The sequence below is a fragment of the Coregonus lavaretus genome (genome assembly GCF_964263955.1).
Source record: "Coregonus lavaretus genome assembly, chromosome: 11".
Classification (NCBI taxonomy): Eukaryota; Metazoa; Chordata; class Actinopteri; order Salmoniformes; family Salmonidae; genus Coregonus; species Coregonus lavaretus.
In genome coordinates, this window is record NC_139998.1 from 45,251,619 (window position 1) to 45,275,083 (window position 23,465).

A 23,465-nucleotide genomic window follows, 5' to 3' on the forward strand; every position below is an offset into this window, starting at 1 on the left:
GCTGGTACGCTTATAATTTATTTAGTGTTGTTTACATTGTTCCAAATGGTCCCAAAAATTATACTGTAATCTAAAAGCACCTGTTTGGCACACATAATATGCTCACAGCGCTTACTCCTTACATTATTTTTGTTGATCTCCAGTATTTTCTACAACTAGTCAAATGTATTCCACACATCTGACTTCCCCTTTACCTCATGAGCAACCAGTAAACTTTCCCCCGTTTCAAGTTTATTTGTCACGTCCTCTGCATCCATTTTGCTGTCACGTGTTACGGTGTTCGGAGTTTGTTAAAACTAATGTATTGATGTGATTATGATATGCTATAGGTCAGGCCCTATTGGTCACGTGCATGCGATGCATACATGTGACACGTGAAGAGAGCAAGGCTTGAGGGAATAGGGAATGTTTCTCCTAAACAAATGAGGGATTTCGGTAACATCACTTTTCAGTCAGAAATGGCTGTAATTATGTTGAAGCTTCAGCAACACGGACAGCACGATAAACACTGTTGACGTTCTGTGGTGGTCGCTGCAGAAAGGTGGAGAGGGAGACACCGGGTGCTAGTCACACAGCGCAGCAAGTCTGAGCCAGGCCGGCACAATCAAATCAATTGTGGTCAAACTCCCTCTAGTCATTTGTGTGTCTTAATTATTTAATCAAGCAGTTCGCTTAAAGCATCAGACAAGCTCAGTGCTTATAGTTGATTTGATTAAAACACATAGGATGTGTCTATATAAGAAAAATCGATTGGTCGAAAGAACAGACAACTCTTCGTCGACCAAGATTTTTTTTTGTCGGAGACAGCCCTACTTCAAATATACATTATCAAATTAAACCAAATCGTTTGCACTCATGACTACTAGTTTCAATTACATTTTCAGCCAATTTACAAGCAAATACTTTATGAATGTATTTTTACAAATCAGCTTGCAAGGTTACTAGCCTGCTAACGTTAGCCCTACTAGCCTGCTAACATTAACCCTATAGCCTGCTAATGTTAAGTTAGCACTGCATGAGTCAGCCAGTTGCTATCAACACCTGGCTTCCAGCTACTGTACATTTAAAGTAAACCAACGTTTTGGAAATACATAACGCCATCTAACCAGTTATCAAATAAGGTTACCTGTATATGCTGTTATCTTAGCCATCAAGCCAGCCAGCTGAAGTTAGTTATTTTAACCTGCTAGATAGCTAACTAGCCTAGCTAGCCAACCACCACGTTCGACATAGCTAAGTAGTAAGCCAGATGGATAATCCCCAGGTTATAATGCTGTTAGTAAATAAAACTCCACACATTTCTTGTTAACAAACTATAGTTTTGGCAAGTCGGTTAGGACATCTACTTTGTGCATGACCCAACAATTGTTTACAGAGAGATTATTTCACTTATAATTCACTGTCTCACAATTCCAGTGGGTCAGAAGTTTACATACACCAAGTTCACTGTGCCTGTAAACAGCTTGGAAAATTCCAGAAAATGATGTCATGGCTTTAGAAGCTTCTGATAGGCTAATTGACATCATTTGAGTCAATTGGAGGTGTACCTGTGGATGTATTTCAAGGCCTACCTTCAAACTCAGTGCCTCTTTGCTTGACATCATGGGAAAATCAAAATAAATCAGCCAAGACCTCAGAAAAAAATAATTGTAGACCTCCACAAGTCTGGTTCATCCTTGGGAGCAATTTCCAAACGCCTGAAGGTTCCACGTTCATCTGCACAAACAATAGTACGATAGTATAAACACCATGGGATCACACAGCCGTCATACCACTCAGGAAGGAGATGCGTTCTGTCTCCTAGAGATGAACGTACTTTGGTGCGAAAAGTGCAAATCAATCCCAGAACAACAGCAAAGGACCTTGTGAAGATGCTGGAGGAAACAGGTACAAAAGTATCTATATCCACAGTAAAACGAGTCCTATATCGACGTAACCTGAAAGGCCGCTCAGCAAGGAAGAAGCCACTGCTCCAAAACTGCCATTAAAAGCCAGACTACGGTTTGCAACTGCACATGGGGACAAAGAGCGTACTTTTTGGAGAAATGTCCTCTGGTCTGATGAAACAAAAATAGAACTGTTTGGCCATAATGACCATCGTTATGTTTGGAGGAAAAAGGGGGACGCTTGCAAGCCGAAGAACACCATCCCAACCGTGAAGCACGGAGGTGGCAGCATCATGCTGTGGAGGTGCTTTGCTGCAGGAGGGACTGGTGCACTTCACAAAATAGATGGCATCATGAGGAAGGAAAATTATGTGGATATATTGAAGCAACATCTCAAGACATCAGTTAGGAAGTTAAAGCTTGGTCGCTAATGGGTCTTCCAAATGGACAATGACCCCAAGCATACTTCCAAAGTTGTGGCAAAATGGCTTAAGGACAACAAAGTCAAGGTATTGGAGTGGCCATCAAAAAGCCCTGACCTCAATCCTATAGAAAATGTGTGGGCAGAACTGAAAAGGCGTGTGCGAGCAAGGAGGCCTACAAACCTGACTCAGTTACACCAGCTCTGTCAGGAGGAATGGGCCAAAATTCACCCAGCTTACCCAGCTTAGGTCAAAATTAGCAAAAAATTGTTCTCTATTCATTGTTTTTGGAATTTCCGATGCTCCGTGACTGTTTAGCTTTCATTTCGATGATCATTAGCGAGCTGGACACAGTCAAGAAACTAAGTAATTTTAAAGTATATTGAGTTCGTCCCGTCCCCCAAACCACCCGCGGGCCGGATTGGACCCCCTCTCGGGCTGGATCCGGCCCTCGGGCCATATGTTTGACACCCCTTGTCTACACTGTCAGGGACAAACCTGTTATGAAATGGCTGTTTGTCTTTAATACACTGCCCATGTCATTTCCACACACCAGAGGGTGACCTGCCCAGCGCCCCGCCGCCTGCCCCGGGCTCCTGACCTGCTGTTAAATAGTAGGAAGGGCTTGGTCCCAAGCAAAATATCCCACTGTGTGCCAGGGGAAGAAAGTGTCAGAGAGCTGGGGGCAGATAAGATCAGGGCCGGGGGCCAGTGGCACAGGGCAGGGGAGTGTCGCAGCGGGACGGCCTAACGCCCAACCCACCGCTCCAGCGCCGGCCCGACAGCCAGCCAGGGTCAGTCCCATTGCTGGGCCCCCCTTCTTTGCTCCCTCTCTCCCCTTTTGCACTGCTCTCTCTCTGCATCTCTCTCTCTCCATCTCTTTTCCCTTGCGTCGCTCCATTGTTTATACGACGGCATATCCTGCCAAAAGTATTTTAAATCGCTGCCAGCCTTTTTTTTTCTCACTTTTGGGTCTTGAGAAAACGCAGTCCCCTGAGAGCACAGGCAAAGTGTCTGCTTAGAGGCCTTGTTGGGGTAGGAATAGTCTCTGTAGTCTGTACCATAGAGTGACCTACACTCTGTATGTGGAAGCAGGAGGCACCTGCTGTGTGCAATGCATCAATGGGGCTCAACCTACATGAGGGGGAACATGTTGCTGCACTACTACAGAACCTGTTTGGTGTGTTTTTAGTGGACACACGTAATAAAAGGTAAGAGAGGCTTTGATGATTATAATAACCACTGGCAGCATTGATGGCAAAAATGCTTCTCCGTTTTCAATGTTAAGAGGGCTGTGTGTGTTGCTACAGATATACAGTACCAGTCAAAGTTTGCACACACCTACTCATTCAAGGGTTTTTCTTTATTTTTACTATTTTCTACATTGTAGAATAATAGTGAAGACATCATCATAACTATGAAATAACACATATGGAATCATGTAGTAACCAAAAAAGTGTTAAACAAATCAAAATATATCTTATATTTGAGATTTTTCAAATAGTCACCCTTTGCATTGATGACAGCTTTGCACACTCTTGGCATTCTCTCAACAAGCTTCACCTGGAATGCTTTTCCAACAGTCTTGAAGGAGTTCCCACATATGCTTAGCACTTGTTGGCTGCTTTTCCTTCACTCTGCTGTCCGACTCATCCAAAACCATCTCAATTGGGTTGAGGTCGGGGGATTGTGGAGGCCAGGTCATCTGATGCAGCACTCATCACTCTCCTTCTTGGTAAAATAGCCCTTACACAGCCTGAAGGTGTGTTGGGTCATTGTCCTATTGAAAAACAAATGATAGTCCCACTAAGCCCAAACCAGATGGGATGGCGTATCGCTGCAGAATGCTGTGGTAGCCATGCTGGTTAAGTGTGCCTTGATTTCTAAATAAATCGCAGACAGTGTCACCAGCAAAGCACCCCCACACCATAACACCTCCTCCTCCATGCTTTACGGTGGGAACTACACATGCGGAGATCACCGCGTCTCACAAATACACGGCGGTTGGAACCAAAAATCTCTAATTTGGACTCCAGACCAAAGGACACATTTCCACCGGTCTAATGTCCATTGCTCGTGTTTCTTGGCCCAAGCAGGTCTCTTCTTATTGGTGTCCTTTAGTAGTGGTTTCTTTGTAGCAATTCGACCATGAAGGCCTGATTCACACAGTCCCCTCTGAACAGTTGATGTTGAGATGTTTCTGTGACTTGAACTCTGAATTATTTATTTGGGCTGCAATTCTTGAGGCTGGTAACTCTAATGAACTTATCCTCTGCAGCAGAGGTAACTCTGGGTCTTCCATTCCTGTGGTGGTCCTCATGAGAGCCAGTTTCATCATAGCGCTTGATGGTTTTTGTGACTGCACTTAAAGAAACTTTCAAAGTTCTTGAAGTTTTCCATATTGACTGATCTTCATGTCTTAAAATAATGACGGACTGTCATTTCTCTTTGCTTATTTGAGCTGTTCTTGCCATAATATGGACTTGGTCTTTTACCAAATAGGGCTGTCTTCTGTATTCCCCCCTACCTTGTCTCAACACAACTGATTGGCTCAAACGCATTAAGAAGGAAATAAATTCCACCAATTAACTTTTAACAAGGAACACCTGTTAATTGAAATACATTCCAGGTGACTACCTCATGAAGCTGGTTGAGAGAATGCCAAGAGTGTGCAAAGCTGTCATCAGGGCAAAGGATGGCTACTTTGAAGAATCTCAAATATAAAATATATTTTGATTTGTTTAACACTTTTTTTGGTTACTACATGATTCCATATGTGTTATTTCATAGTTTTGATGTCTTCACTATCATTTTACAGTGTAAAAAATAGTACAAATAAAGAAAAACTCTTGAATGAGTAGGTGTGTCCAAACTTTTGACTGGTAGTGTATATGAACTCATCGGGATTCTCTCCAGCAAGATATGACACCAGCCCAGCGGTGGCAAAGCCCGCCCTGTTTATGTTGGGGGTGTGTGTTTTTAAACGTGTGTGTATTATCTCCCCTGCTGCAGCTAATTGCAGACATGCACGGGCAAGCCGGTTTCCTCCCATAGCCCACCTCTCAGCAGTTAGCCCAGCTAAATCATCTGGCCTTCCAGCACCACACTACCGGCACATGTACAAAGAGAGGATGGACCTCCCTCTGGGTCAACCAGGCCTGCTAAATATCTTTTAATAAAGCAATTTGTTATTTTTTATATTTTCATTGCTGCCCAGTGCCCCTGGCACAATGCACTTTTAATGTGGGGACTTTCAAACTGCTGCCATCATACTCTGGTGGGCATCATGAAATCTCGCCAGGTCATCCATTGGGAAGCCTTCTGAAGTGTGACTTCCTGGTCGCTTTCTTTGGGGATCGTCCCAATCATGTTGTCAGGATATGCGATAAAACATTCCATGGGTTATTTGGTTGTATTTCAGTCTGGGGCTGATATGTTGCTGTTGTTGGAAGTTTTGATTGAGTTCCCTTCTTTCAGTCACTTCACGACCAAAACACTGGGAAAGTTTGAGTGGAGCAATCAGGCCCTTGGGAGGTTAGCTAATTGTTTTGAAACAGACTGTTGCTGCAGACGCTACACATATTGTTGATTTGAATAGATACAGTGGCTTGCGAAAGTATTCACCCCCCTTGGCATTTTTCCTATTTTGTTGCCTGGATTTTTTGGTGGGTTTGTATCATTTGATTTACACAACATGCCTACCACTTTGAAGATGCAAAATAAAAAAATTTGTGAAACAAACAAGAAATAAGACAAAAAAAACAGAACTTGAGCGTGCATAACTATTCACCCCTACCAAAGTCAATACTTTATAGAACCACCTTTTGCAGCAATTACAGCTGCAAGTCTCTTGGGGTATGTCTCTATAAGCTTGGCACATCTAGCCACTGGTATTTTTGCCCATTCTTCAAGGCAAAACTGCTCCAGCTCCTTCAAGTTGAATGGGTTCCACTGGTGTACAGCAATCTTTAAGTCATTGGATTGAGGTCTGGGCTTTGACTAGGCCAATGCAAGACATTTAAATGTTTCCCCTTAAACCACTCGAGTGTTGCTTTAGCAGTATGCTTATGGTCATTGTCCTGCTGGAAGGTGAACCTCCGTCCCAGTCTCAAATCTCTGGAAGACTGAAACAGGTTTCCCTCAAGAATTTCCCTGTATTTAGCGCCATCCATCATTCCTTCAATTCTGACCAGTTTCCCAGTCCCTGCCGATGGGAAAAACATCCCCACAGCATGATGCTGCCACCACCATGCTTCACTGTGGGGATGGTGTTCTCGGGGTGATGAGGTGTTGGGTTTGCGCCAGACATAGCGTTTTCCTTGATGGCCAAAAAGCTCAATTTTAGTCTCATCTGACCCAAGTACCTTCTTCCATATGTTTGGGGAGTCTCCCACATGCCTTTTGGCGAACACCAAACGTGTTTGCTTATTATTTTCTTTAGCAATGGCTTTTTTCTGGCCACTCTTCCGTAAAGCCCAGCTCTGTGGAGTGTACGGCTTAAAGTGGTCCTATGGACAGATACTCCAATCTCCGCTGTGGAGCTTTGCAGCTCCTTCAGGGTTATCTTTGGTCTCTTTGTTGCCTCTCTGATTTAATGCCCTCCTTGCCTGGTCCGTGAGTTTTGGTGGGCGGCCCTCTCTTGGCAGGTTTGTTGTGGTGCCATATTATTTCAATCTTTTATAATGGATTTAATGGTGCTCCGTGGGATGTTCAAAGTTTCTGATATTTTTTTATAACCCAACGCTGATCTGTACTTCTCCACAACTTTGTCCCTGACCTGTTTGGAGAGCTCCTTGGTCTTCATGGTGCCGCTTGCTTGGTGGTGCCCCTTGCTTAGTGGTGTTGCAGACTCTGGGGCCTTTCAGAACAGATATATATATATATAGAGATAGATAGATAGATAGATAGATAGATAGATAGATAGATAGATAGATATAATATATATATATATATATATACTGAGATCATGTGACAGATTAGATTGCACACAGGTGGACTTTATTTAACTAATTATGTGACTTCTGAAGGTAATTGGTTTCACCAGATCTTATTTAGGGGCTTCATAGCAAAGGGGGTGAATACATTTGCACGCACCACTTTTCCGTTATTTCTTTTTTATAATTTTTTGAAACAAGTTGTTTTTTTCATTTCGCTTCACCAATTTGGACTATTTTGTGTATGTCCATTACATGAAATCCAAATAAAAATCAATTTAAATTACAGGTTGTAATGCAACAAAATAGGAAAAACGCCAAGGGGGATGAATACTTTTGCAAGGCACTGTAAGTGTTTATTTAGTTGCACGTTCTGTAGCGTCTCTTGGTGCGTCTTTGATTCTCCTTTATCTTTGGCTGTACTTGTTGATTCCATCTGCCGGTGACCTTTTTGACCCTGGCATTCCCCTTCAACCCTGTCCTCTCCGGTACAGAGGCCTAGGTCAGGTTCAACTCATACAGGTGGCATCAGAACAAACACACACACACACTGACAGACTTCTGATTCATCAGATGGGTGTGACTCAATACCCCCCATGCCTCTTCTCTCTCCCTCTCAGCTGTCCTCCAGGGCTGGCCAGCTGTTGGGAAAGGAGCTTGTCACTGTCTGTGGGAGTGTTCCATACTGGGTGTCCATAAATATGCACCACTCAGGTGCTCTCAGGTCAACCAGCTGTCTGTGCCTGTAGGGACCTGCAGAGGCAAGCCCAGTCATATGGCAAGCCAACTGTCATACAGTAGGGATACATAGACTACGTTTGGCCAACTCGAGTAGGACAGTGTGTTTGCTAGTGATGGGGGGGATCGATAGTTGCATATCCCAATGTTATTTTGATCGATATTCTATAGATATTTTGACTGCAAGTATCGATTTTGTAAAATAGTAAAAATGACAAATAAAATTGTCGGGTGTTGCTGCGACAAAACTCTGGTATTTTTTCATCCTATAGCTTTTTTTTCCCATCTTTTAAAATAGTGAACCAACATGTTTTCAGCACTTTTATTTCCATGACTGATAAAAACACATTTTCTCATGCTCTCTCGTCTCTGCAGCAGACATATAGTGAGCAATATGTTTGGAACAACAAATCGCAATACCATTTCAGTATCGAATCTCAATACAAATTGTATTGTCACCTAAGAATCATGATAATATCGTATCGTGAGGTCCCTGGCAATTCCCAGCCCTAATATTTGCTCCTGAATATTCCAGCCCTGTCCTGTCTGTTCTAATTCATCATTCATTCAGCGTCTGCTAAATGACTAAAATCTCAATCTAATGTCAAACTGTGCGTATATGGCTCTGGTTTCAGTCACTACACTGGTGGTGTGGTTGATCTCATTGGTCTCACTTGAATGTTCAATGTGGTTGACTCATGTTCTGGTATGCGCTGGGGAAGACTCACATTCTCATGTAGTGGTGTCATTGTGTTCTTGTTTCAATGAAGCGGTGCTCTGTGGGCTTGGTGACTCCTCTGCAGAATGGAGAAAGAAGAACTGAAGATCGTGAATAAGGATGAGGAGGATGAGATGGTGTGTTTCCTCATTTTACCACCTCGAGTTCTCGCTCTCTCTCTCCCGCTCTCTTTCCATCTCTCCCCCTCGCTCTCTCCCACTCTCGCTCTCTCCCACTCTCTTTCGTTCCTGCTCTCTCTCTCCTTTCCCTCGCTCCCTCTATTCCCGTCTCTCTCTCCCCGTCTCTCGTTCCTTCTTGCTCTACCCTTCTCTCTGAATTGTGCATATGCCAACTCCTAATAGTTTATTCAAATCAAATGGGATCCAAACTCATGTTAAAACTTGACTCTGAAACTCCCCTGATGACCCCATATGAACTGCAGTTTTAACCGTCTCCTCTTCCCCTCTGGCCCCCGCTAGGAGCTCCAGGGGTACAGTGTGTGTCGGTGGCGCGTGGCGGTGGTGGGTCTGGGGGTGCTGTGTACGGGGGGCTTCCTCCTGCTGCTGCTCTACTGGATGCCAGAGTGGTGTGTGAAGTCCACCTGCACCCGGACCACCATCAGAGAGGCCGAAGTGGTGCTGCTCCAATCCACCGTAAGCCAATGTCCTCCTCACGATGGCGGCAACCAAACGGAATATTTTCGTAACACTTAATTTTAAAGTAGACGTATCAGCCACCAATTTGTAGTTCATAAGTGTATTTATAAGTATCTAAAAAATGCATGTATTTCTTATTAGGCCTTAATGAAGTGTTTTCTTATTCAAACATAAGTAATTTGTTACTGGCCAATCCTTAATAACCACACCTCTCCACACCCATGAGCAAAAGTATATAAGGATTTCCTGACACTATGGACTTCTGTAGGTTCATGAAATAAAAATTGAATTATATAATGTAGGCCATACAGCCAACATTCAACAAAATATTTGACATAAACAATTAGCAACAAAACTTCCATGGTGATTACAATGGCCACTTTCAGAACACACGTCACCGTTAATCATATCAATGTTGTCACATTAATGTTCCTTCCTACTGTAGGATATGAGAGAAGTTGACTTATTAAGGTGTCAATCTGACTTTTTGCACCACCTGTACAAACACATATAATGCATCAAAATCAAACTCACCCTCACTGAATCATAGGCTCTTCACATACTAAGGAAATTGTTTAGCTTCACTGTGCAAATATGTGAATACCAGAGAACCTGTCACCGCTGATGGTGTGTGTGTGTCTCAGGATGAGTTTAAGCGCTGGTTCCTGGCCAAGGTGCGTGTGATGCAGGCCCCCGGAAGGAACCCCTTTGACAGCCTGGAGACCCAGACCACTCCCCCCATGGCCAATGGACACTCCCCCCACCACTCGGACGGCTACACCCATGATTTAATCAGGAAGTACGCAGAGTACCAACCCACTCAGGTAATAACACGTGATGGCACATACAGTGGGGAGAACAAGTATTTGATACACTGCCGATTTTGCAGGTTTTCCTACTTACAAAGCATGTAGAGGTCTGTAATTTTTATCATAGGTACACTTAAACTGTGAGAGATGGTATCTAAAACAAAAATCCAGAAAATCACATTGTATGATTTTTAAGTAATTAATTTGCATTTTATTGCATGACATAAGTATTTGATCACCTACCAACCAGTAAGAATTCCGGCTCTCACAGACCTGTTAGTTTTTCTTTAAGAAGCCCTCCTGTTCTCTACTCATTACCTGTATTAACTGCATCTGTTTGAACTCGTTACCTGTATAAAAGACACCTGTCCACACACTCAATCAAACAGACTCCAACCTCTCCACAATGGCCAAGACCAGAGAGCTGTGTAAGGACATCAGGGATAAAATTGTAGACCTGCACAAGGCTGGGATGGGCTACAGGACAATAGGCAAGCAGCTTGGTGAGAAGGCAACAACTGTTGGCGCATTTATTAGAAAATGGAAGAAGTTCAAGATGACGGTCAATCATCCTCGGTCTGGGGCTCCATGCAAGATCTCACCTCGTGGGGCATCAATGATCATGAGGAAGGTGAGGGATCAGCCCAGAACTACACGGCAGGACCTGGTCAATGACCTGAAGAGAGCTGGGACCACAGTCTCAAAGAAAACCATTAGTAACACACTACGCCGCCATGGATTAAAATCCTGCAGCGCACACAAGGTCCCCCTGCTCAAGCCAGCGCATGTCCAGGCCCGTCTTAAGTTTGCCAATGACCATCTGGATGATCCAGAGGAGGAATGGGAGAAGGTCATGTGGTCTGATGAGACAAAAATAGAGCTTTTTGGTCTAAACTCCACTCGCCGTGTTTGGAGGAAGAAGAAGGATGAGTACAACCCCAAGAACACCATCCCAACCGTGAAGCATGGAGGTGGAAACATCATTCTTTGGGGATGCTTTTCTGCAAAGGGGACAGGACGACTGCACCGTATTGAGGGGAGGATGGATGGGGCCATGTATCGCGAGATCTTGGCCAACAACCTCCTTCCCTCAGTAAGAGCATTGAAGATGGGTCGTGACTGGGTCTTCCAGCATGACAACGACCCGAAACACACAGCCAGGGCAACTAAGGAGTGGCTCCGTAAGAAGCATCTCAAGGTCCTGGAGTGGCCTAGCCAGTCTCCAGACCTGAAACCAATAGAACATCTTTTGAGGGAGCTATAAGTCTGTATTGCCCAGCGCGACAGCCCTGAAACCTGAAGGATCTGGAGAAGGTCTGTATGGAGGAGTGGGCCAAAATCCCTTCTGCAGTGTGTGCAAACCTGGTCAAGACCTACAGGAAACGTATGATCTCTGTAATTGCAAAGAAAGGTTTCTGTACCAAATATTAAGTTCTGCTTTTCTGATGTATCAAATACTTATGTCATGCAATAAAATGCAAATTAATTACTTTAAAATCATACAATGTGATTTTCTGGATTTTTGTTTTAGATTCCGTCTCTCACAGTTGAAATGTACCTATGATAAAAATTACAGACCTCTACATGCTTTGTAAGTAGGAAAACCTGCAAAATCGGCAGTGTATCAAATACTTGCTCTCCCCACTGTACAATAACACACAGCTGTCTTTTTTGCTTTCTTTACCTGTCTCTTTCTCACATACGCTCACGCTCAAAAGTATACAACTTTATGGTCAATGAAATGGAGGAAACGCGCACACCAAAAGTGTTTCTGCCTTAGTTATTTTTGATAACATTGTCTTATTGTTTTTTTCTCCCTTTAGATTCGCTATTTTACACTCCATAGCACAAAGTACTACTGGAACGATGAGGTCCAGAATTTTGAAGTATTAACGTAAGCAATTTAACAGACCAAAATTATAGCCAGTGACCTGGATACTTTCCAAAATGGTTTACGTAATGCGTATCCAAGCAAATGTGTTCTAATGGAGGTCTCTTTTCCCTTCTTTCACTCACACACATCCATCCGCACACACATCCATCCGCACACACATCCATACACACACATCCATACACACATCCATCCACACACCCACACCCACACCCATCCACACCCACACCCATCCACACACACACACCCATCCACACACACACACCCATCTACACACACACACACACACACACACACACACACACACCCATCCACACACACACACACACACACACACACACACACACATCTACACACACACACACACACACACACCCATCCACACACACACACACATCCATCCACACATACATCCATCCACTCACACACACCCATCCACACACACACACACACACACACATCCATCCACACACACACACCCCACAGGGGCCTGGAGGACCTGGAGGTGACCTGTTCCACCATCCACTCAGAGCACAGCACGGGGCTCACCAGCAACCAGCAGGCGTACAGGTAACTTATACCAAACACCTTGTACAGAGTGGAAGGCCATGATGGTTTGAGCAATGTGATGTGTTGAGGTTAAATTCACCCCATAGGAATGCTTGGTTTTGTTGCATTAGCTAAGTGGTCCTGATACCCGCTTATTTTTTATTGTTACTCTATTACATTTAACCCTGCCCTTCCTATGATAGATTCATTACCCCCATCCCCCAGTGCCAGACTTCACAATTGAAAGCAGATACTGTTATACCACTGCAGGCCACAGCAGCCTCTTTGTCACCTTAGACGACCAGACTTCCAAAGCCCAGTCACCTCACAAAGCCCTGACAACACCTTATAATAGCCCTACTGGGTGTCATTCCACTCAGAGCTGGCCTACTGTTCCCCATGTGTCACTCACCCAGGAGGGAGGGAGGGAGGGAGGGAGAGTTTGTGTTTGTGACTCTGACCTACTTAATGTAGTACTGTCAGTGTCACACCTTATCAACGGTTTTATTAGACAGTTTGTTATAAAGTGGAATGAGTTGTTAGTGTTTGAACTGTAAATGTTGAACCTTTGTTCTCTCGTGCTTTCCCACAGGAGACTGTTTTTCGGAGTGAATGAAATTGCAGTGAAAGTGCCTTCAGTTTTCAAGCTGCTAATCAAAGAGGTAGGAGAGGTTTTGGGTGTAAATGGGAATGTGTTCATACCCACTTCTTAAAGGATGCTTGATATTCTTACCATAGCTCATTTTCAATTTTCTCTGAGAACTACTTGATAATATAAGCCTATATGAATTATTTACATCCAAAGGTGCCTATGGAAATCAATAACTAATTTAGCTGAGATAATGATCAAGATAATGAGAATGTGCCTGGCATTCTAATGGGAACATTCTGTTGAATGGAAGCCAACTAGGCTTTAAGCTTTTCTGACCGGCCAGATTTAGATTCTGAGTTGTTGCGGGGAGGTTGTCTTTAGTCTAATGAGTGAACACTGTGAACAGGGCCAACAATGGCAGTAGAAACAGCATTTTCCACCTCCGCAGTTCCTCTCAACTCCTTATTGTTTGTCTATCTCTCTGATGTCTCTCTTGCTCTCTTTGACCTCGCGCTCTTTGCGACAGTCTCCGTCTCTCTGTCTCTGTGTCTTTCGCTCTGTCTGTCTTCCTCTCTCTCTGTCTGCTATACTTTCTGTATAAAGAAACAAATTGACGCAGATGTGTCAATCAAGATATTTCACGTTAATTTAAACCCTTTTCACACTATTGAGCCAAACCATGACAGATTATGGTTAGCCTGCTATAGGGCTTAATCAGGCATTATTCTAGTGGCTGTCAAAATGGATGCCTTGTTGCAGCTTGTTGTTTTGAAGAAGTTGTTTGACATACCTCTTTCTTTCCCTCCCTCCCTCCCTCCCTCCCTCCCTCCCTCCCTCTCTCCCTCCCTCCCTCCTTTCTTTCTTTCTTTCTTTCTTTCTTTCTTTCTTTCTTTCTTTCTTTCTTTCTTTCTTTCTTTCTTTCTTTCTTTCTTTCTTTCTTTCTTTCTTTCTTTCTTTCTTTCTTTCTTTCTTTCTTTCTTTCTTTCTTTCTTTCTTTCTTTCTTTCTTTCTTTCTTTCTTTCTTTCTTTCTTTCTTTCTTTCTTTCTTTCTTTCTTTCTTTCTTTCTTTCTTTCTTTCTTTCTTTCTTTCTTTCTTTCTTTCTTTCTTTCTTTCTTTCTTTCTTTCTTTCTTTCTTTCTTTCTTTCTTTCTTTCTTTCTTTCTTTCTTTCTTTCTTTCTTTCTTTCCCCTCCCTCCCTCCCTCCCTGCAGGTCCTCAACCCTTTCTACATCTTCCAGCTCTTCAGTGTGATCCTGTGGAGCGCTGACGAGTACTACTACTATGCCGCAGCCATCGTCTTTATGTCGGTCATTTCCATAGCTACCTCGCTGTACACCATCAAAAAGGTATGTCTGCCACCGCCCCTTGAGCTCCTCTATGCCTTGTTCTCTTTCTTCCCTTTCTGACTCTCTCATTCCCTCTCATCCACCATCTTATACCTTCCGCCATTTTGAAAAATGTATTCAATAATCAAAAGGTGAGTCTGGGGCCTTGCTGAACTGGCCAGAACCAGGCTGAACTGGGCTAATTTGGACTAAGCCAGAGTTTAGCCCCCTCCCCACTCTAGGGCCCTGGGTTCACCCCCTTACAATCACACTGCATTAATAGATAGATGGAGGGAGGGAGGTGAAGGGGTGGAGGCTTCTCCCGGGGCCCTAGGTTTACAGAAAGAGAAGGAGAAAGCCCCCCTTAGAATCACATAGCATATGGAAGAGGGAGATAAAGAAGAAGGGAATGGATGGAGAGAGGGGGATGGCTGGATGGATGGGGCGGTTAAGTCTTCTCTGGAACTTTCAAGGGACATTGAGAATCTATTAACCAGAGGCCTGTTTTTGTAGCGCCTGATGTGTGGTTCTGCTTATTTGCTGTTCTCCTTCTTTTCAGCAATACGTCATGCTTCATGACATGGTGTCAGCACACAGTATTGTCCGAGTTTCAGTCTGCAGAGCCAGCAACGGTTTGTCTAATATACCTCACTAAGATTTCATTACATTTGACTAGTGTTCAATTCGCCACTAGAACGGCACACTTTTCCGTGTGTGTGTGCACGCCCACAGCGGGCTCAGGCTGTGCATATGATGCCTCAGCACTTTCCCCCTGCTGCCCAGAGGGGCGTGAGTAATGAGAGATGTGCTGAACAAGACTGGGGCTCTGACGCACAGAATACCTCTCTTTTCTCCTCCTCTCTTCCCTCCACTCCTCTCTCTCCCACTCCTCTCACTCCCTCCCTCTCCTCTCACTCCCTCCCTCCCTCTCCTCTCACTCCCTCTCTCCCCCTCCTCTCACTCCCTCCCTCCCCCTCCTCTCACTCCCTCCCTCTCCTCTCACTCCCTCCCTCTCCTCTCCCCCTGTCTCCACACCTACTCTCCTCCCCTCTGTGTTGAATCCTAATAGACATCGAGGAGGCCCTGTCCACTGACCTGGTGCCCGGCGACGTCATGGTCATCCCTAGCAACGGGACCATCATGCCGTGCGACGCGGTGCTGGTCAGCGGCACCTGCATCGTCAACGAGAGCATGCTGACGGGTGAGACTTGGAGATTCTGCCTTCTCTCGCTCTTGCTCACTCTCTGTCACTGCTGGACACTTTCCAAATACAAAATTCTAAATTATATTTATTTTACATTTGTGCAAAGCCTCACACAACACTACACTCTGTAAATACTTATGCAAGGCATCAAAGCTCCCAGACTCACCCTCAGTCTCCCCTCCCCCCTCCTGTCCCTGTCTCTTCCTCCTCCCCCCCAGGCGAGAGTGTGCCAGTCACCAAGACCAACCTCCCCAACCCGGGCGAAGGGGACAAAGAGGGCGACGGGGCCTACAGCATGGAGGAGCACAAGAGACACACCCTCTTCTGTGGCACGCACGTCATCCAGACCCGCTTCTACTCAGGGGAGCTGGTCAAGGCAGTGGTGGTCCGCACAGGTTAGCCGTGGGTGTCCGTCCGTGTCCTCAGTCACAACACACTCAATATACCTTTTCACATTTTTGTACGATCATGATCTGCTCTTCCATAGTAAAATAAATCAAATAAGGAGCATTTACCATATTCTGAATTTAGCCGTCTAAACACTCCCCCCCCCCCCCCCCCCCCAGGTTTCAGCACGGCTAAGGGCCAGCTGGTGCACTCCATCCTGTACCCCAAGCCCACCGACTTCAAGCTGTACCGCGACGCCTACCTCTTTCTGTTGTGCCTGGTGGCTATAGCTGGCATCGGCTTTGTCTACTCCATCGTCCTCAGCATCATGAACAATGTACTGGGCCACACCGTACACTATACTCTCACTGGGCTACTGCTAGGCTGGGGAGAAAGACAGGGTAGAGGGAGAGTGACTAGTCCTATAGAGGCTGTAGAAGGTGTCTAGGTCACAGTGGATTGTGGTCAAAGCATTTCATTGGAAAATGGAACAAAAAAGATTATTATGTCTATTTAGCTTCACGTCCAATTCCTACATTAACCCCTGTTGTATTGGCATTTTCTCCTTGCCTTCTCTACTGTACCCCAGGTGCCAGCCAAGACCATCATCATCGAGTCCCTGGACATCATCACCATCACCGTGCCCCCTGCGTTGCCCGCTGCCATGACTGCAGGCATCGTGTACGCCCAGCGCCGCCTCAAACGCATCGGCATCTTCTGCATCAGCCCCCAGAGGATCAACATCTGTGGCCAGCTCAACCTGGTCTGCTTCGACAAGGTGGACACACACACACATACACACACACACACACCTACCTCACACATTGGTAGAGGAGAGGCTGTGCTTGGGAAACTAGTTGTGGTCTGGTGATCTGATATGGTAATCGCCCTGCTCAACAGTTAGTGCTGTATATTTACTTTAAAGAAAGGGTCATCTCCCCTATTCACTATTTCTGTGCTTCTCTCCTCAGACGGGTACACTCACAGAGGATGGATTAGACCTGTGGGGAGTCCAGAGAGTGGAGAAGGGGACTTTCCACCTGTCAGAGGAGAATGCCTACAAGGACACTCTGGTCAAGTCCCAGTTTGTAGCCTGCATGGCCACCTGCCACTCTCTTACCAATATCGATGGCAAGCTGTCCGGAGACCCTCTGGATCTGAAGATGTTCGAGGCCACAGGCTGGGTGAGTGACTGAAACTTTACCTTTAACCCCTAACCTATGTGTCCTTCACTCTTTCTTTACTCAAACAATTTGTTTCATGCTCAGAATTGTTGACTCAAAATATGGTAAACAAGTTGCTTTGAGAGATTTTCCGGCCTTCTATTTTCGGAACATATATTTGCTTCCCCCTGACTTTCAATGTTGTTCCGATCACACTTATGGTATCCATTTTGAGATGCTGGTAAGTTGAATTCTCGACTTTCGATGCCGCTTAGACTTTCTCACGTTGACTCCTCTCCTGACGGTGTCTTCTCTGCTACCTCCTCTCCCTGTCAGATCCTGGAGGAGGCCACTGAGGAGGAAACCTCACTCCACAACCGTATCATGCCCACCGTGGTCCGGCCCCCAAAGCAGCTGATGCCCCCTGAGCCCGTCATGTCACCCGAACAGGACATGGTACGAACAGGTTACCCCTCCTGAGAGCAAGGCTCAGTGCTGCCCCCAATGGACACCCACCATAAGCATTGATCACGTCTCCCTCATCACATGTTGATTTTGTCTGTTGCTGTTAGCTCTTGGTCATGTGTAAACGTTTAAGTTCCTTCATGTTAATCATAGTTCTGAATGGTACCTGGGTTTTCTATGTTCACATTCTATGGACCTCTCGCATTCTTTGAAATGCACTGTTTGATTGTACATTCACTCTGTTTACTTCACTTTCACATTGTAGGAGCTGTATGAGTTGTCGGTAAGTAGTGTAATCTCTCATGTTTTTAATATTTATTGTAGATTTACTTAGAGGTGAAAGATCTGGAGGTGAAAGGTTATTGTGTGTTGTATCTCCATGCAGTCGGCCTATGAGATTGGGATTGTGCGTCAGTTCCCCTTCTCCTCGGCGCTGCAGAGGATGTGTGTGGTGGCCCGTCTGCTGGGGGAGAAGCGCATGGACGCCTACCTCAAGGGGGCGCCAGAGGTGGTGGCCAGCCTCTGCAAGAAAGACACTGGTTGGTCTCTTAATTATTTACTCTGAATTTGACTATACACTTTGCAGACGGTCATATTGAGAACATTACGGTCAGTATAGTAATGAATTAATACTCTGCTACTGAATTGTTAGTCTCTTGGTCTAACCAAGTGAGATAATCGACCACTTTTATGTCAATGGTGTAGTGACATGATCACAAAGACCAGCAGTTTCAAAGGAATCTTGTCTTTTCCTTCATTTCCAAGAAGTGTCTGAACCCATCCCCCGCTCGCTGTCTCTCTCTCTCTCTCGCTGTCTCTCTCTCTCTCGCTGTCTCTCTCTCTCTCGCTGTCTCTCTCTCTCTCGCTGTCTCTCTCTCTCGCTCACTGTCTCTCTCTCTCGCTCACTGTCTCTCTCTCTCTCGCTGTCTCTCTCTCTCTCGCTGTCTCTCTCGCTGTCTCTCTCGCTGTCTCTCTCTGTCTCTCTCTCTCTGTCTCTCTCTCTCTCTCGCTGTCTCTCTCTCTCTCGCTGTCTCTCTCTCTCTCTCTCTGTCTCTCTCTCTCGCTGTCTCTCGCTGTCTCTCTCGCTGTCTGTCTCTCTCTCTCGCTGTCTGTCTCTCTCTCGCTGTCTGTCTCTCTCTCTCTCACTGTCTCTCTCACTGTCTCTCTCGCTGTCTCTCTCGCTGTCTCGCTCTCGCTGTCTCTCTCTCTCTCTCTCTCTCTCTCTCTCTCTCTCTCTCTCTCTCTGTCTGTCTGTCTGTCTGTCTGTCTGTCTGTCTGTCTGTCTGTCTGTCTGTCTGTGTAGTTCCAGAAGACTTTGCAGAGGTTCTGGAGGACTACACCAAGCAGGGCTTCCGGGTTATCGCCTTGGCCCACCGCCGCCTCGAGTCCAAACTCACCTGGCACAAAGTCCAGAATGTCAACAGGGATCACATCGAGGCCAACATGGAGTTCCTGGGGCTGATCATCATGCAGAACAAGCTGAAGGCTGAGACCTCCGGGGTACTGGAGGACCTCCGCAGGGCACACATCCGCACCGTCATGGTCACTGGTGAGAAAGCTGGCACATGCCCATGTTTAACATATAAACAGACATTCAGTAACACACTAAATGTATCCTCCCTCCCTGGGAAGTAATCACTGATCGGATTTGATTGGATCTGTGATAACCATGCAGTAGACTTGCATGCCAATGGTCTTGGATCAGTGAGTTTCATTTTAGTATTAGTACAGGGCCCTTGCTTCAGGTATTAGGCCATTTTATATGTTTTATTTATATGCCATTTAGCAGACGCTATTGTCCAAAGCGACTTATAGTCATGAGTGCATACATTTTCCATATGGGAATCAAACCCACAATCCTGGCGTTGCAAGCGCCATGCTCTACCTACTGAGCCATACAGGACCACTATCAGACATCATTCTCTAATGACAACCACTAGTGCCCATTCATACTGTAGCAATGCCTCACACACAGATAATGTGAGGGTGGCTGTGAGGAGCTTGGGGTTTTTGTTGTGGTTCTCAAAGCTTGGTGGAGGTATTCCTGGAATCCTGACTAATAAAGTTCTGGGTCTTGCAGCTTAACGGGCAGAAAGCTCCAAAGTCCAGCCCGGTCTCTCTCTCTTTTGCGCTCTCTCTCTCACTCTGTCGCTTTCAGCACTGTAAATGTAATCAAACAATCAGATAGCATTTCGGCGCCCGCCAAGTCCAGAGCCAATAAGCGCATTTCGGCGCCCGCCAAGTCCTTTCATGCAGACCGCTGGTCCAGAGCCAGTACGCGCAGGCCCCGCCCTCAGAACAGCCTCAATTCGTCAGGGCATGGCCTCTACAAGGTGTCGAAAGTGTTCCACATGGATGCTGGCCCATGTTGACTCCAATGATTCCCACAGTTGTGTCACGTTGGCTGGATGTCCTTTGGGTGGTGGAGCATTCTTGATACACACGGGAAACTGTTGAGCATGAAAATACCCAGCAGCGTTGCAGTTCTTGACACACTCAAACTGGTACGCCTGTCACCTACTACCATACCCCGTTCAAAGGCACTTATATATTTTGTCTTTCCCAATCACCCTCTGAATGGCACACATACACAATCCATGTCTCAATTGTCTCAAGGCTTAATAATCCTTCTTTAACCTGTCTCCTCCCCTTCATCTACACTAATTGAAGTGGATTTAACAGGTGACATCAATAAGGGATCATATATTTTACCTGGATTCACCTGGTCAGTCTGTCATGGAAACTGTGTTCTTAATGTTTTGTATACTCAGTGTAACATCTCTCCTCTCCTCCAGGTGACAACATGTTGACGGCCATCTCGGTGGCCAGGGACTGTGGCATGATTCCCCCTCAGGACCAGGTCATCATCGCCGACGCGCTGCCCCCCAAACATGGCCAGGCGGCCAAGATCACTTGGCGCTACGCAGACAACACTAGCAAACACGCAGGCATAGCCCCACGCCTGGAGGTGAGGGTCCCCTGGTGGTGGGTGTGGCTCATTACAGCTCCGACAGACAGACAGACAGACAGACAGACAGACAGACAGACAGACAGACAGACACACTGATCCCCCTCAGAGCCATGCAGGAAAACATCAGAAATCAGAAATAGCCCAGTGACCACACACAGCAGGAATGGATGAGGTCACACAGCCAGCCAGTCATTGTGTCTAGATGCTATCAGGGATATGAATATTTAGTGGCATACCTTGAGGTCTCCACATCAGTTAATATGGAAACTGAAGTTATTAGTCTCTAGCTTGAATGATTATTAATCTACATACGCCATGTTGTACCATTCAATCATTTGCAAAACGTCATTCTTCCCTTGCTCACCTGCACCTGCTTTGCCCCGCCCCTTCCTGTCCCAACAGGAAGTAGAGATCAATCTAGAGGATATGCGTCACACTCACAAGCCTCAGGACCAGTACCACTTTGCTATGAGCGGCAAGTCATTCGCTGTCATCACCGAGCATTTTCAGGACCTGCTGCAGAAGGTAACGGGACAGAAGTCACTGTAACACCACCCCTCCATTCCCCAATAAACACAGCTACTGCTGTTGTGATTTGGTTGTCTAATGCATTGTTGTTGACCTATCTGGTGTAGTTGGTGCTGCATGGCACAGTGTTTGCCAGAATGGCCCCCGACCAGAAGACTGAGCTCATAGAGGCACTGCAGAGTGTGGAGTGAGTAGAACATTTGTTGACACAAATAGTGAAAAAATATTTCATTAATTACATTTACAAACAGTAAATTATCTTCTCTTTCCCCATCTGCAGTTATTTTGTAGGCATGTGTGGAGACGGCGCAAACGATTGTGGTGTAAGTACAGACCTCTTTGAAAGCATGCAGATAGAAGTAAAGACATTATGTCATTCCTTTAAATTTGCTTAATGTTTCTTTCGACTTTCTACCCCCTCCTCACCCTTGCTCTCCAGGCTTTGAAGAGGGCTCACGGTGGGATCTCTCTCTCTGAGCTGGAGGCCTCCGTAGCCTCTCCCTTCACTTCCAGGACCCCCAACATCTCCTGTGTGCCTAGCCTCATCAGGTAGGCCTTCCTTGGGCCTCGAGCATCAGCTGAACATGGCTGACAAACTAACACCAGCCTACTGCCAAGCTAAGAGGCTAATCAGTCAGCCTTATAAACTTGCATGCTGACTCACTCGTTTATGCCTCCATAAAAAACGACTATTTCTCCACAGAGAGGGGCGAGCGGCTCTCATCACCTCCTTCTGTGTGTTCAAGTTCATGGCCCTCTACAGCATCATCCAGTACATCAGTGTCACCCTTCTCTACTCTGTGAGTACAGTACCCCTCTCTTAGTCTCTGCACTCCTGTCAGGAGATTTCCTCAGAGATCCTATCAAATATGTCATTCTATGGATTTACTCTCTGGCGTATACAGTAGCTGACCTCTGACCTTATCTCTCTGTAACCCTGTCAGATCCTCAGTAACCTGGGAGACTTCCAGTTCCTCTTCATCGACATCGCAATCATCCTCCTCGTAGTCTTCACCAGTAAGTAAAGCAACACCAGTTAGATTGAGCTTTATGTTATCGCAAAGTTCACTTTTTGATGCTGCAGACATTATACTTGTTTGATCTACTACCAACTTTGCTTGGTTTGTACTTCACTCTCAACCCATTCGATCTTCTGGTTCCGTACTTCTCTCTCTTTCTCTCCCACCTTCTCTGTCCAGTGTCTCTGAACCCAGCGTGGAAGGAGCTGGTGTCGAGGCGTCCCCCCTCAGGTCTGATCTCAGGCCCTCTGCTGTTCTCTGTGCTGACTCAGATCCTCATCTGTCTGGGCTTCCAGACCATTGCCTTCCTCTGGGTCCGACACCAGGACTGGTACCACATCTGGACACCACAGTCCGAGTGAGTCCAAGTTCAACCCCCAAGATAACTACTGGACCTATTGAAAACACACCATTGGGAGGATAGCAGTAACAATCTAGAATCACCAATGAATCACCAATAAGACAACAGTTCCAATGCAAACACACCAATAAGACACCTGTAACAAAACACCAATGAGACAACAGTACCAGACTCAAAACAAACCAATAAGCCAACTGTAAACACAGTAATATCATTAGCCGTGAATGTCTTCCTGTATGTCATTACCGCAAAGAGTAGGGACATTGACAGTCAGCTTTTGACTTGTAAAGCTGCTTTGTGCTAAATATCTCTGACTGTGTGTGTGTCTGTGCGCCCTGTGTGTGTCTCTCCTCTCCCAGTGCCTGCAACTCGTCCCTCCATGCCAACTTCTGGCCAGAACACAACTCCTCAGAGGAGAGGGACGACCACAACATCAAGAACTACGAGAACACCTCCCTGTTTTACGTCTCCTCCTTCCAGTACCTCATCGTGGCCATCGTCTTCTCCAAGGGAAAGCCCTTCAGACAGCCCAGCTACAAAAACTGTGAGGATCACTACTTACACCAATGTTCCCCACGTACCTTAGTGTTGGTTCTAAAATTGGTTTGAGATTGGTTGGAAGTGCACCATTGTGGTGAGTATTCTTTGCTGTGTGACTGACATGTAGGTTTTATCGTTTCTCTTTCCGTCTCTGCAGGGCCTTTTGTGGTGTCATGTATTGGCCTGTACATATTTCTGTTCTTCATCATGTTTTACCCTGTGTCTGCTATCGATGAATTCCTAGAGGTGAGTGGACGTCAACCACGAGAGACAAGCTTTATACAGATATTAGCCTCAAGCTTCGGTTG

At 45.7% G+C, this 23,465-nt stretch overlaps 1 protein-coding gene and 1 pseudogene across 2 annotated transcripts in view; both read left to right on the top strand.

Moving 5' to 3' along the window:
• The window catches only part of LOC311137553 (transmembrane protein 44-like), a 40,608-nt pseudogene extending 37,549 nt beyond the window's left edge, over window positions 1-3,059 (top strand). The window contains exon 10 of the transcript in view: window positions 2,865-3,059. The product of the transcript in view is annotated as a transmembrane protein 44-like (transcript). The remainder of the gene's footprint in view (window positions 1-2,864) is intronic.
• The window catches only part of LOC311137331 (polyamine-transporting ATPase 13A3-like), a 59,426-nt gene that overhangs the window by 27,123 nt on the left and 8,838 nt on the right, over window positions 1-23,465 (top strand). The window contains exons 3-29 of the mRNA XM_084171771.1: window positions 8,751-8,835; window positions 9,178-9,351; window positions 9,999-10,178; window positions 11,987-12,057; window positions 12,541-12,624; window positions 13,196-13,265; window positions 14,406-14,540; window positions 15,079-15,151; window positions 15,589-15,720; window positions 15,942-16,118; window positions 16,290-16,447; window positions 16,700-16,888; window positions 17,082-17,294; window positions 17,610-17,729; window positions 18,004-18,021; window positions 18,124-18,277; window positions 19,042-19,287; window positions 20,534-20,706; window positions 21,112-21,234; window positions 21,345-21,424; window positions 21,518-21,560; window positions 21,677-21,786; window positions 21,941-22,037; window positions 22,182-22,254; window positions 22,437-22,614; window positions 22,977-23,161; window positions 23,315-23,403. Coding sequence (XP_084027897.1) covers window positions 8,785-8,835; window positions 9,178-9,351; window positions 9,999-10,178; window positions 11,987-12,057; window positions 12,541-12,624; window positions 13,196-13,265; window positions 14,406-14,540; window positions 15,079-15,151; window positions 15,589-15,720; window positions 15,942-16,118; window positions 16,290-16,447; window positions 16,700-16,888; window positions 17,082-17,294; window positions 17,610-17,729; window positions 18,004-18,021; window positions 18,124-18,277; window positions 19,042-19,287; window positions 20,534-20,706; window positions 21,112-21,234; window positions 21,345-21,424; window positions 21,518-21,560; window positions 21,677-21,786; window positions 21,941-22,037; window positions 22,182-22,254; window positions 22,437-22,614; window positions 22,977-23,161; window positions 23,315-23,403 — 3,396 coding nt within the window. The 5' untranslated portion in view covers window positions 8,751-8,784. The remainder of the gene's footprint in view (window positions 1-8,750; window positions 8,836-9,177; window positions 9,352-9,998; window positions 10,179-11,986; window positions 12,058-12,540; window positions 12,625-13,195; window positions 13,266-14,405; window positions 14,541-15,078; window positions 15,152-15,588; window positions 15,721-15,941; window positions 16,119-16,289; window positions 16,448-16,699; window positions 16,889-17,081; window positions 17,295-17,609; window positions 17,730-18,003; window positions 18,022-18,123; window positions 18,278-19,041; window positions 19,288-20,533; window positions 20,707-21,111; window positions 21,235-21,344; window positions 21,425-21,517; window positions 21,561-21,676; window positions 21,787-21,940; window positions 22,038-22,181; window positions 22,255-22,436; window positions 22,615-22,976; window positions 23,162-23,314; window positions 23,404-23,465) is intronic.